The sequence below is a fragment of the Chiloscyllium plagiosum genome, unplaced genomic scaffold (assembly GCF_037043375.1).
Source record: "Chiloscyllium plagiosum isolate Xiang-an unplaced genomic scaffold, Cpla_swu_hap1 HiC_scaffold_20, whole genome shotgun sequence".
Lineage (NCBI taxonomy): Eukaryota > Metazoa > Chordata > Chondrichthyes > Orectolobiformes > Hemiscylliidae > Chiloscyllium > Chiloscyllium plagiosum.
In genome coordinates, this window is record NW_028270158.1 from 54,659,542 (window position 1) to 54,673,816 (window position 14,275).

At 38.0% G+C, this 14,275-nt stretch overlaps 1 protein-coding gene across 4 annotated transcripts in view; it reads left to right on the forward strand.

Annotated features, from left to right (window-relative positions):
- cacna1ha (calcium voltage-gated channel subunit alpha1 Ha) overlaps positions 1–14,275 on the forward strand; it is a 552,389-nt gene that overhangs the window by 477,208 nt on the left and 60,906 nt on the right. For all 4 annotated transcript variants that reach the window (XM_087997955.1, XM_087997957.1, XM_087997956.1 and 1 more), the window contains exons 26-28: positions 1,894–2,045; positions 3,351–3,460; positions 9,762–9,895. In XM_087997955.1, coding sequence (XP_087854081.1) covers positions 1,894–2,045; positions 3,351–3,460; positions 9,762–9,895 — 396 coding nt within the window. The remainder of the gene's footprint in view (positions 1–1,893; positions 2,046–3,350; positions 3,461–9,761; positions 9,896–14,275) is intronic.

A 14,275-nucleotide genomic window follows, 5' to 3' on the forward strand; every position in this document is an offset into this window, starting at 1 on the left:
CTTCTGCAATCACACACTATGAAACATAATTTCTTATAAAACTATTCATGACATATTTTAGCTCAGGCATTGCAGAATCATAAACTTTTCATTAAAGAAGAATTGGACTCCACAGTTCAGGATGTTCAGTCCACTTCCTTGCCCCTGGAAGAAACTGGAAATGTCAAACATGAAGGTCACTCATTCACTGAAGGCGGTTACCCACTGCTTCTTCTTTAAAATTGTAACTCGAAAATCTTACCAAAACTGGCATTGTGCTAATATTTCATAATCCCTGTGGTGGAAGTTTGGGCCTGCATGTTGAATCCTGATTCTTTTATGAATTATTCCTGTCATTCTCACTAGGAATATAATTACTGGAAAAGAGTGTACTCTACTAGTTTGTACCCTGCAAGGAGAGATCAACAACTTTTGTGTTACTGCTACAAACTGTAGAGTTAGTTAAATTTTAGTACTGCTATTAAAATACAGAAATGTGCAATAATGTGCAAAATGACTAGTGATATCAATAAATAAATTTGAATAAGAGTAACCATTGTGCAAATAAAAATTGTTATTACTGGCTAAAACAATGGCAGAATTAGGGCATAATTTTTGTTTTGTACAAGCTGAGGGGAACTTAACAATAAGAGCAATGACAAATCCAAGTTTAATTTGTGCTTCTCCATTGAGTCAAGAATAAAATGCTTTTCAGATGAACTCTGAACGAATTAGATTCTGAGTGTCTCTTCCATATTTTATATTAGCAGTTTAAGTACAAACCTTTTATTGTAAATAATAATAGTTACTTACAACTTGCATTTATATTGATATCCTTAATACTAGGAAAGTGCAAATTTACTTCACCTAAAGAGCTAGAAAGGGAAGTGTCCTTCCACGTACACCATTTGTTTTGAAACACTCTGAATAAATCTCCTATTATATAATTAACTTACTTTATTCTCTGTTCTCCTAGTTTTAACTTCCCATAGCAATTCCTCCCTAACCTCGCACTGTGCAATCTAGCAGTGCATGGTAAATTGCATGTGTTAATGCAAAATGAGCATGTATTAACTGCATGGTATATATTTCATTTCAATAGTTGCAATATAACAAATTAGACCTACATCATGAATAAGATCCACTCATGTAATTGTTGCTTTGGCTTTAATGCATTTGATAATATTTATATTAATTTTATTTGTCTTCATAGCAGAAACAGGGTTATTAGCATGACTAAGCTTCTCTTGCTATGTGAAAGTTAGTGTTAAGAGCAAAGTTGTTGTTCAATTCTAATATAATTATTACATAATTTCAAAAATGTCTTTAACGGAAGACCAAAACATTGCATGGGTGAATTTTTAACAACTGACCTATTAATTTCCATCCTTCTAAAACAAACAGTTCATTCTCCTCTTGTGTACCTTACACGCATACATTGCTGTATAGCTGTAAGATGCGCTAGACTAGACATACTTATTTGCATGCAACCCTAAGGCCATTCAACTGGTGGTTTAAGTGCATGAAAATGATATAACTTTAGCCTCTCATCTCTGTTTTCACTCTCACTGACCATTCCTCCCCTCCAGGTTTCACATTGATGACGTGGAGGGGTCATGGTCTATGAGTAAATATCTACAGATTCTGGAATTTAATTTTGAGTTTCTTGGTCTACAAAATAATGAAAAAATCCAGTGTGTGTCTAATGTAATCTACACTTTAATTCAGATTAAACCTGTAAATGGGCATTAGATGATGCTAACTCATGCCAGAAATAGCCAAGAAGTTAAATGATTTTAGTAGATTAAATATATAAATGTTCCCTGCACATTTGTGAACATTGTTGTTTACTACTTTCCCTGTGAAAATTGAAAGTAATCAAGTTTTGTTTTCTCCCATTTTTCTCTCTGTCAGAAGCCCAACGCAGACCCTATTATGCTGACTACTCCCCTGCTCGACTTTACATCCATAAGTTGTGCACCAACCACTATCTGGATCTATTCATCACATTCATTATTGGTATAAATGTTATCACAATGTCCATGGAGCACTACCACCAGCCACCTGTAAGTGTGTGGAGGAATGCAGATGTATAACCTTGCTATGAGATGGTCTGTATGGGCCATAAACCAATGAACATAAACTTCTGGTTTTCTTAATAATTATAAAAAAGATAATTTGGTGATAACGCATAGCCCTGTTGTTCATGAGCTTTTAAAAAGCACAGTTTAAAGTAAATGTTTATTTGAGTTTTATTCTCATCAAGATTGGCAAACACAAATATCAACTCATTCAATATTTTATATTTTAGGGATGCAATGCAACAATTAAATTTACCAAGCTCATGTACAGCACAATTAGTGCTGGTCCAGAAACATTAGGTGGAGAAAATACTCTTGCTGCATTGCTCAATTAATTTGAGTTGCTTCCTGCTTTTAGAGTGCAGCTGCATTTGTCATTTTAACAAATGTGACAGTTTTCATTGACCTCTCCAGGGACAATGGACTTGAATGTTCCTGGTTCCTGGGAAATAAATCTGCCGGCAGGAGCAATAGAAAATTAAATAACTTAACATGATCACATCTCCAAGCAATCTTCCCTGGCAGAGGCGGGTAGCTAGTTAATTTCAATTATGTTTCCACTTGTGGAAAAATTGATGATGTGGCAAGGGCCTTCCTGGTGGCACACAGCACTCCCAGTGAAGATGAGGGTCATTTAATGCTGCTTTAGATCTCATCCATGAACCCTAGATGCTAAAGAGCTACACCTATGGCCACAGGCCATCTATTTAGGGATCTATAATTGGACATGGTTCCTGGATGCTTTTTCTTTTTGGTTGCCTATAGAATAACCATGATTCATGTTCCACCACTTCTAAAGTTGCAACTGCAGTGGTCTTCTACAGAATCTAGCTCATTGCTGTATTTTTGATTGAGTAAAATGGCAAGTAATGCTGAACTAGAAACTGGATTGAGGTCATTCCAATTCTCCTCAAATAGCAGGCAAAGAGTATCTTGCATACCATTTAGATGGCTAGATTCGAACTTTGAGTTTCTCCAGTTATTTCTAGAACTTACATTGCTTAATTGAAAGGCCAACTTCTTGTATAGGATAAATCATTGTTAACACAACAATGTAACCATTGCTCAAATATAAGATTGTTGTGTTCTACTGCAACAACTGTTTTTATTTCCATATGTGAAAGAACATGTTTATACATTTGGAACTAGTGAATCATTGTCAATTTTGGGACATGTCCAATAGCTGTTAGTATTTGTTCTTTTGGTGTTAATAACATTTCATCACCCATTAAGCAAAATACTGACTTTTGTATTCTTGTAATACTTTATTATTGACTTGCTTTCCACCAGTCGCTTGAAGAAGCTCTAAAGTATTGTAACTACGTGTTCACCATCGTCTTTGTCTTCGAATCTATTCTTAAACTCATTGCATTTGGCTTCAGGAGATTCTTTAAAGACAGGTAAGACACTTTTTTACTTACTTCCCTATAGAAATGGCAGCCCAAAGCACTCTATTCAGTACATCACACTTGTGCTGGTGCTAACAGTTTAACTGGAACTATCTAAAGTCTTCTTGTTTTTCTGCTCATTTTCTCAAATGCTTGATTTCCAATTAATTAATTACTTTCTAAATTATATTACTTAATGTCTACATCAAAACAGAACACAAACCTGACTGCCAACTGGGAAAGAATGGAAAATGATTACAATATGTAGTAAATTTAGAAGAGACAGAAATTGTAAGCAAAGCCAGGAGGGAATATAAGGAAAGAATATTAAAAGTGTATAAAAAGTAACAAACACTGTTAAAAATGAGAGAAAAAAAATTCTCAATTTGTAGAATATTGACAGATGTTAAATGAGCACTTTGCATGTTTTTAAGAGAGTGATATTGGAGAGGAATTCTGAATTGGTTGACAGCTAGCTGAACAATATTATGATGTATCAAAGATAAATTTTGAGTTAGGCCAAAGGAGAAACAAAAACCAACAGGACCTCAGTAAAACATCCTGAGATTCTGTGAAAGGAAATGGCAAAGAATCTTGAACGTCTGTTTTCGGACTCTATTGTGTGTGCTTTTAGTCAGAGGATCAATGTGATACAGGAATTTAGATGAATGAGACAGTTATTACAGGCTAGTTTGATCAACATGTGTCCCAATATAACTTCAGGTACATTAATTCGACATGAGTTATTAGAGAGAATATATTAAAAGTAACTAGCACAGATCTCAAAAGATATGATTATGTTTCATAGAACCCATACAGTTCATTGAGAAAGTAACATTTGGTGAAAGGAAGGAAATGCAATGGACATGGTATTCACAGATTTTTTTAAAAAGCCATTGGTTGGATGCTGCACAGGAACATTTGGAGATGGGAGAAATGGAATTTGGGTAAAGAAAGCAATTAAGACTATGTTGGAGTGGAAAATTGGAGTTCACTGATTAATTAGGAATTTATTTTAAGGGACATTTGGAGCTTGCTTGGAGGAATTCTTGTGTATTGACATTATATTGATATTATACTGCTGATATTACATACTGATGTACACATCACACATACAGGATGTATAAATATGATCAGCTAATTATACATACATCAAAAATAGCTAATCGCTAGTTCATTGCTCTGTCAAACTTATGTCAAAGTAGGGAAGTTGGGAACTTTTATATGCAAAGTTGCAACAGAAGTTAATGGCATCCAGGGAACCTATCATAAGAAACCCAGTGTGGTAATGCTGTTAAAAGGTACTTTAAGTGGTTAGATTGCATCCAAATTGCCATTTTCAGAAAGTTACATCAAGGATTGCTCATTAACACAGAATAGAGATGCCTATCGAAGCTTCTCTGGGCTGACAAAATCAAAATCAATCTTTGACTATATAGAAAAGAAGCATTTCTATTGTTAATCATGAGGGGAACATTGCAAAAACAAACTGTGTGCCAAACCAAAATATATGATGTCATGATGATATAATGACATTTTTAAAAGAAACAATGAGGGTGAGCCATTTTTATTTGAAAAATTAATGCCATATCAACAATACTATTAGCCTGTACATTGACTAGTAAATCTGATGATTAAGCTATATGGCATGAATGATATCTATTTAGAACTTGAAGGCTGATTTGTGGCATTCACATGCTGTTTTGTAAAAACTGTATCAGACATTTTGCCTTCCCATTACTTCTAAATGTTTGCTGGACTTTATGGTAATTTCCCATTAAATATGTCACAGAAAGTTAGGTAATTAGCTTTCTTAACTAAAGTACCCTTCAAATGACATACTTTGAACATACGAACAAGAAACAAAAGGAGGCCACTCAGCCCTTTGAGTTTGCTCCACCATTTAATTGGATCATGGCTGATTTGATTTTAATCTCAACTCTACATTCCTGTATACCTCCGATAAAGCTTTCACCCTATGGTAATCAAGAGTTTATCTACCTGCGCCTTAACAAGATTTAAAGACTCTGCATCCACATCCTGTTAAGGAAAGGAAAGGAATTCTAAAGACTCAGAAGTTACAAACCATCCTAACTTGGACTTGGAGCTATATTGCTGATCCTTCAGTGTCATGGCAAAATCCTGGAGTTTACTTTCTCATATTACTCATCACTCTATGACCTGCATAAAATTAGGAACTCATTAATGTGGAGACAAGATGCGGCCTACTAGTTAGTGACTTGAAATGCTAATATTCCAAATTAAAATATCACAATGTGTATTCTGGCTTTGTTTTTTATATGCCAAACTAAATAACTCTAGACTTAGTCACATTGTATTCCATCCACCACGTTCTAGCCCATTCTCTTTGCCTATACAATTTACCTCAAAACCTCCTTAGCTCCTTTCACAATTTATGTTCCCAGCCAGTTTTGTGACATTAACAAATTTAGAAATATTATAATTTGACCTCACATCCAAATTGTTCATGTAGATTGTGAACAGCTATGGACCTAGAAATGATCCTTGTGGTAATGTATTAATAACAGCCTGCCATCCTGAGAATGATCCATTTAATCCTACTCTCTGCTTTCTGTCTGTTAACCAGTTCTCAATCCATAATACTATATTAACTCCAATCTCATTTAGTCTAATGTAATTTACAAAGTTTGTGATGAAATTTGTAATAAGGTCAGTGTTGAGTGGAGTCCCACAGGGCTCTGTTCTTGGGCCTCTGCTCTTTGTAGTTTTTATAAATGACTTGGATGAGGAGGTTGAGCAAATTTGCAGATGACACAAAGGTTGGAGATGCCATTGATAGCATTGGGGACTATTGCAGGCTGCTGCGCGACATAGACAGGATGCAGGACTGGGCTGAGAAATGGCAAATGGAGTTCACCCTGGATAAATGCGGAGCAATGCATTTTGGAAGGTCGAACTCAAATGCTGAATATAGGATTAAAGACAGGATTCTTGGCAGTGTGGAGGAACAGAGGGATCTTGGTGTTCAAGTACATGGATCCCTCAAAGTTGCCACCCAAGTGGATAAGGTTGTTAAGAAAGCATATGGTGTTTTGGCTTTCATTAACAGGGGATCGAGTTTAAGAGCTCCGAGATTTTGCTACAGCTCTACAAGTAAGTGGTGAGACCACACTTGGAATATTGTGTCCAGTTCTGGTCACCCTACTTTAGGAAAGATACTGAGACTTCGGAGAGAGTGCAAAGAAGGTTTACCAGGATGCTGCCTGGACTGAAGGGCTTGCCTTATGAAGAGAGGTTGACTAAGCTCAGGCTATTCTCTCTGGAGAGAAGGAGGAAGAGAAGTGAACTGATAGAGGTATACAAGATAATGAGAGGAATGGATAGAGTCAATAGCCAGAGACTTTTCCCCAGGGCAGGATTGACTGGCACAAGGGGTCATAGTTTTAAGATATTAGGAGAAAGGTATAGAGGGGATGTCAGAGGAAGGTTCTTTACGCAGAGAGTTGTGAAAGCATGGTATGCGTTGCCAGCGGTGGTGGTGGAACCAGAGTCATTAGGGACATTTAAGTGACTGCTGGACATGCACATGGTTAGCAGTGAATTGAGGGGTGCATAGGTTAAGTTATTTTGTTTTACATTACATTAGGATTAATCCTCGACACAACATCATGGGCTAAAGGACCTGTTCTGAGCTGTACTTTTCTATGTTCTAAATTTCCAAATAATGTATTATTACCCTTTTGGATATGAATGTTAAAATAGGGGCAGGTGAGTTTTGGTTTCAGTTCTGAGAAGATTACATTTTTTAAAAGGCCAGAAGGTTATTTGGAACCATGAGCTAAAGACAACCATCACATTCCATGGGTCTACATACTTCCTTGTAAGCAAAATATAAACTTCATTGGTACAGGGATCAGTTCAAGGCAAGGTAACGGTCAAGTGGTTTTGTTGCTAGGCTATCAATCCAGAGACACAGGATATTTTCTGGGATTTGAGTCCTGCCATGGCAGATGGTAGAATTTGAATTCAATAAAAATCTGGAAATAAAATGAAGTGAATTAAAATAGAATGAACTAGTTGTTCATTATCAGGGAGAAACCCGTCTTGTTCACCAATATCTTCGAAGGAAGGAAACTGCTGTCCTTACCTGATCAGGCATTCATGTGGCTCCAGACCCACAGCAGTGAAGTTGAATGCAAACCCATCTGGTTCACTCATGTCCTTTAGGGAAGGAAACTTCCATCCTTACCTGGTCTGGACTACATGTGATTCCAGACCCACAGCAATGTGGTTGATTCTTAACTGATCCTCTAGGCAATTGGGGACAGGCAATAGATGCTGACCTAACACGTGATGCCCGCATGCTGTGAATGAATAAATAACTGTTCTTTGAGCAGTTAGGGATGGACACTAAATGCTGAGCCAAACAGCAACGTCCACGTACCTGATGTACTTGAGGTTTGGCCTACATAAGCCATGTCCAATTGTACACTTTAAAAAATTGAACATTGCAGATGCACCTTTGGCAGATTCACATACCACTCAGTGTAGGAGGCTCATCACTACTTGCACAAGTATAACTAAGGACGGACAATAAATGTTGATGTTACGAGCGATACATTCCAAAACTAAATGTACAAAATAAATGTGATCATCATTAAAATATACTACTTCCTTTTTCTTCCATTAACCAAAGTAGTTTAGAATTTGATATTATGCTCTTGGTATAATCACAAATACATAAATGCAGCAGCATGTTATTGAGCTATTTCTTTTGCTTGAATTTGCTAAGTTAATCTTTTAGGTTTTCTTACTAACTTGGATTTCATGAGAAACTCTCCATTAATGTAACATTTCTAATGTTGGCTAAGGATACATGGAAAGGCGTGGTGTTACTTTGTCACTCAGCATGAACCTAATTTTTATGTGTTAATTTGTCATAAAAATTGCTTCAATGTATTATACTGTCAGTAGGCATTTAGTCTCTGCAGACTGCTCTGTAAATTACCACTCACAATTGTTAGAATGAAACCTAAAATGTTTTTCATTAACATCCAATTCTCCAGTCCAAGCCCAAAACATAGGAAGTGTGAATATTTTGACCGAATGATTGTTGGTCCAGCTCTCTGCAAGTCCCTTTAAATTTTACAAATCAAAGATTGAAATGATTCAAAAGCTCGCAGCATGGAACAAAGTCATGCTTGTGCTTTGAATGTTAATACTCCCTCTTGTTAATTGCAAACAGTCATTGTGGAAGTAAAAGACCCTGATGAGTTACATCTGGTTGAACAGACGTGATGTTATTTTTCAATCCTAGAAAATAAAGTTAGCAAACAGATGTTATCTGATGAGCATTTTGGTGAAGTTTACATATATCTCAATGAAAGATTTAAAGGAGTACTGTATTCACAGAAAATCTAGTGACAAGGATTTGTCCTTGTTTTAAAATACATGGCATAAATTAAGTTGAAACTCAGATTTTCCATGAAGTAGCAATCACTATCAGTTTTGGCTGTTCTCTTGCTTTCTATGCTTCATTGCAGTTCAATGCAGTTGGTCCGGCACTATCGTATTGGGTCATGGGAGTTGGAGTATTGGCGCAGTTCAATGATAGTCAGGAACTAATGAAGTCTGGTAGATGAGTAAGGAGCTCAGGAGCCGAGTTACAGATTAAGGGCTCATCCAGAGAGTTAGGTATATAGATTAGATTAGATTAGATTAGATTACTTACAGTGTGGAAACAGGCCCTTCGGCCCAACAAGTCCACACCGCCCTGCCAAAGCGCAACCCACCCATACCCCTACATTTACCCCTTACCTAACACAAGGGGCAATTTAGCATGGCCAATTCACCTAACCTGCACATCTTTGGACTGTGGGAGGAAACCGGAGCACCCAGAGGAAACCCACGCAGACACGGGGAGAACGTGCAAACTCCACACAGTCAGTCGCCTGAGGCGGGAATTGAACCCAGGTCTCTGGCGCTGTGAGGCAGCAGTGCTAACCACTGTGCCACCATGCCGCCCCAAAATAGTGCCCAAAATTATCCAGATAGGTAAATCTGATCTATTCGGGGAAGCAGAAGAACTGACCATCGGAAGTTTAAATATCCCACCAATTCCCATAGATTTAGCATATTTGGACTACCATCAGGTCCTGATGTGCTTCTTGGCTCTTGTGTCTAGTTTCTGATGATCCAGAGACCCAGAAGATCTGGGCCAACACTGGTTAAATTGCAGGTGGTATGTCATAAAACTTCCCATACCATCACTATCTCACTAATTACAGTGTGCGTGGAATACACAAATGCAAAAGCAATTTCTTTTTTTCAGATGGAACCAATTGGATCTTGCTATTGTTCTGCTTTCAATAATGGGAATAACCTTGGAAGAAATTGAAATTAATGCCTCCCTGCCCATTAACCCCACAATCATTCGCATCATGAGGGTGCTACGAATTGCAAGAGGTAATATTATCCCTTATTAGTATAACTTCTAAAATTATCTTGATTATTGCTAGATTGATTTTTGAAAAGCAATGGCAAACTTTGTACCCGTTTTCTGTTTGGACTTTATATCAGTAGTAGCACATTGCATAAAGAGTAATGGATGCCTGGGAGTTATTGTAAATAACCTGATGAAGAATCTTAATTTACATTTCTACTCACAGTTAAACATCAGTATTAGATGGCAATCTTTGCATTACTTCCTGGTATGATTATTTGCTACAATTCATATCGGTCCAATTGTATATACCTTAATTAGTTTTGGTTTTGAATTGTGTCAGCAGTAGCTGTCTGTGCCAATTCGCAATGCATTCCTTCGACTCAATTCACTTTAAGTGACAAAGCAAGAAGTAGGAAACTAATGAGTGGACCAGCTGGCCGGTAAACTTTTATTTTACTGTAGGTACAGCTAGTTTTTACAGATGAAATTAACCTAGTAATGCTCTAGAACCTATACATAATAAAGTTTTTAAAACTTTCTGTATGACATGCACATTATTCTTATTTTCTGTCTTGTGACCTTTGAATTGCATTTTTGTTTCAACATTTGTCATAACAAACTGACCTCAGCAAATGCTTTTCAAGCTTTAATTGAGGGTCAACTGAAACAAAGTAGTGCTGTTGCATCTCTGTCAAACAAAAAAAACAGGATACTAAAATAATAGAGGAAAAGTGGGAGAAACCCATATCCTCAAAACTTATTTTCTTCTTCTTTATTATTTATTTAGTTACCTTTTGTTTGTGTTAAAAAAATTTCAATCCTCTATAATACCACTAATATTTTCGTTATTGTGTTGGGTTTTTTTCTTTCAATTTGACGCAAGTTTTAACTTCTTTGCTTAACCATGGTTGGTTTATCTCCTTCCTAGAATTCTTCTTCCTCACTGGGATATACCTTTGTTGTTTGTGACTGTGGGAGAAAAATAAATCACTCTACCTGCACACTACTTGTTCACAGAAACCATGTCTGTTTTTAGCTAAACAGAGCATACCCATAATACCTCAACTTGACCTCAGCCAGCTCAGGAACTAAACAGCAAAACAAGACGTTCCCTAAACAGCTTCAAGACTGAAGGAATATACTCCTTAAATGATCTGATAATAGACTTCCTACCTCACAATAGCATCACCAATTCTGCAGCCCCGAGGGCATCCCCAGTCTCCTCAGGTCCTGAAGCCCCACAAAGCCTACCTAGACTAAGTGGCACCCAGATACCTGAAAAGAATGCACTCCACCCTGCAGACCCATTGAAATCAGGATACTGGACATTAGCACCTGCTCTAGCAGAGGAATGGAACCTCCTGTTACAACTATTACCTGATTGCTACTACCAGATTGAGGGAGTCACTGGGAGATTGAGGAGCAAATATGGAAGGACAATGCAAATAGCTGCAAGAATAATAGGGTTGTAATAGTAGGGGATTTTAACTTTCCTAATATTGATTGGGACTGCCATGGTTTTAAGGGCTTGGATGGAGACAAATTTATTAAGTATGATCAGGAAGAATCTGTCATGTAGTCTGTAGATGGCCTATTAGAGAAGGGGCAGAACTTGACCTCCTGTCGGAAAATAAGGCAGGACAAATGACAGAAGTGTTAGTGGGGGAGCACTTTGGGACCAGTGACCACAATTCCATTAGTTTTAAAATACCTATGGTCTGGTCCTCAATTTGAAATTCTAAATTGGGGCAAGGTCGATTTTGATGGTCTTAGACAGGATTTTTCAAAAATTGATTGGGGGAGGCTGTTTGCAGGCAAAAGAACATTTGATATGTGGGAGGCTTTCAAAAGTGAGTTCATGAGGGTTCAAGGCCAGCATGTTCCTGTCAGAGTGAAGGGTTAAGCTGGCAAGAGTAAGAAACTCTGGATGATTAGAGTTATTGAGGCCCTGGTCAAGATAAAGGAGGCATGTGACATGTATAGGCAGCTGGAGGAAGTGAATTCCTTGAGGAGTATAGAGGGTGATGTAATACACTTAAAGAAAGAAATCAGGAGGACTAAAAGGGGACATAAGATAGTTTTGACAGATAAGGTAAAGAAGAATGCATTGAGACTCTACAAGTATCCCTGAATGGCAGAAGAGTAATCAGGGAGAGAATAGGACTTCTTAAAGACCAGCAAGACCATCTATGTGCAGAGCCACAAGAGATGGGTGAGATCCCAAATAAATATTTGTCATCAGTATTTACTGTCGAGAAAGGCATGCATGCTCGTGAAATTAGGGAAATAAATAGTGATGTCTTGAAGAGAGTCCACTTTACAGAAGAAAAGGTGCTGGAAGTCTTAAAACGCATTAAGGTAGATAAATCCCCAGGACCTGATGAAGTGCCTCGAGGACTTTGTGGGAGGCTAGTGAGTAAATTGCAGGGTGCTGAGTACTTGTATCATGGACAGCCAAGGGTGAAGTGCCCGAAAATTGGAGGGTGGCTAATGTTGGCATTTGGAGAGGCAAAGACTCATTTGGGATACTCAGCATGGCTTTGTGCATGGGAAACCATGTCTCACAAAATTTGATTGAGTTTTTTGAAGGGGTGATCAAGAAAATAAATGAGGGCAATGTGGTAAACGTTGTCTACATGGACATTGCAAGACTTTTAAAAGGTACTGCATTGTAGGCTGTTGGGTAAGATTAAGTCTCACGGGATCCAGAGAAAGCTAACCAATTGGATACAAAATTGTTTTGAAGATAGAAGACAGAGGGTGGTGTGGAGGGTTGTTTTTCAGACTGGAGGCCTACGACCAGCGGTGTGTGCCACAAGAATCAGGTGCTGGATCCAATATTATTCATCATTTATATAAATGATTTGGACGAGAACTTAGGAAGTTTGCTTAGAAAGTCTGCAGATGACACCAAGATTGGTGTAGTGGACACTGAAAGTTATCTGGGAATACAATGAGATCTGGATCAACTAGAGCAGTGGGCTAAGCAATGGCAGGTAGAGTTTAATTTAGATAAATGCAAAGTGTTGTAATTTGGTATGTCGAAACAGAGCAGGACATACGCAGTCAATAATAGGGCTCTGGGAAATCCTGGAGTGTTATAGGTTCATAGCTCCTTGAAAATGGAGTCACAGATAGACAGGGTGGTGGAGAAGGTTTTTGGTATGCTTGCTTTCATTGATCCCAGCACTGAGTATAGGAGGTGGGAATGTCTTGTTGCAGCTGTACAAGATGTCAGTAAGGCCACATTTGGAGTATTGCGTGCAGTTCTGGTCACCATACATAGAAAGGATATTACGAAACTTGAAAGAGTGGAGAAAGATTTACCAGGATTCTACCTGGACTGGAAGGTTTGAGTTATAAGGTAAGGCTGGATAAGCTGGGGCTTATTTCCCTGGAGCATAGGAGACTGAGGGGTAACCTTATACAGGTCTATAAAATCATGAGATGTGTAGTTAAGGTAGATAGTCTACATGGTAGGGGTGTCTAAAATTAGAGGGCATAGATTTAAGGTGTGGGGGAAGAGATACAAAAGGGTTCAAAGGGGCAATTTTTTCACAGAGGGTGACGAGTGTCTGGAATGGCTGCGAGAGGTAGTGCCAGAGGTGAGTACAGTTTCATCATTTAAGAAACATTTGGACAGGTACATGGATAGGATAGGTCTGGGAGGATATGGAGCAATAGGACTAGTTTAATTGTGAAAACTGGGTGGCATGGACAAGTTGAAGGGCCTGTTTCCATGTTGTAAACCTCTATGACTCTATGAAATATGGAAAAGTTTTGTATGACATTTATGCCAAGAACAAATGAAACATTACAAGTGGTTTAGTCCATGGCATTGTTAGAGGTAAATGTGGATTTTCTCTCATGTTCTCTCCCAATTAGCAACTCCTTTGTCTTTTGGGCCTCCACACCATTTGTTCCCCAGCTCTTCATTTTCGATGCCCTTTCCTTTTTGAAGAAGTCATATTGAACTTGAAACGTTAACTCTGTTTGTGTCTCCATAGATGCTGCCAGATCTGCTGAGTTTCTCCAGCAATTTCTGTTTTTGTTTAAAACATTTGAATTGATTTCTATCAATACAACCTGAAGAAGTATTGTCCCTGGTGGAAAGATACTATAGAGGCAGATTGTACAGATTGTAACTAAAAAAACAGAAGGAGAGTTAGGTGGGCTGTATAATGGACCTGTGTCCTTCCAAACTGATGTTCAATTCTGAGTTTTGCTCAGGGAATGCTTTACAACCAGAGAAACAACAAAACATCTGGCTTTGGCTGTTCAGCGCTCTAAACACTAAGTGTCGGTGTGAGCGTCTCCAGTAGTGACTGCCTCCCTACCCCATCTATGTTAGAACTCACCAGATCAAACTCTAAGAGTTGATTGGCAAGCATCCAGGCAAA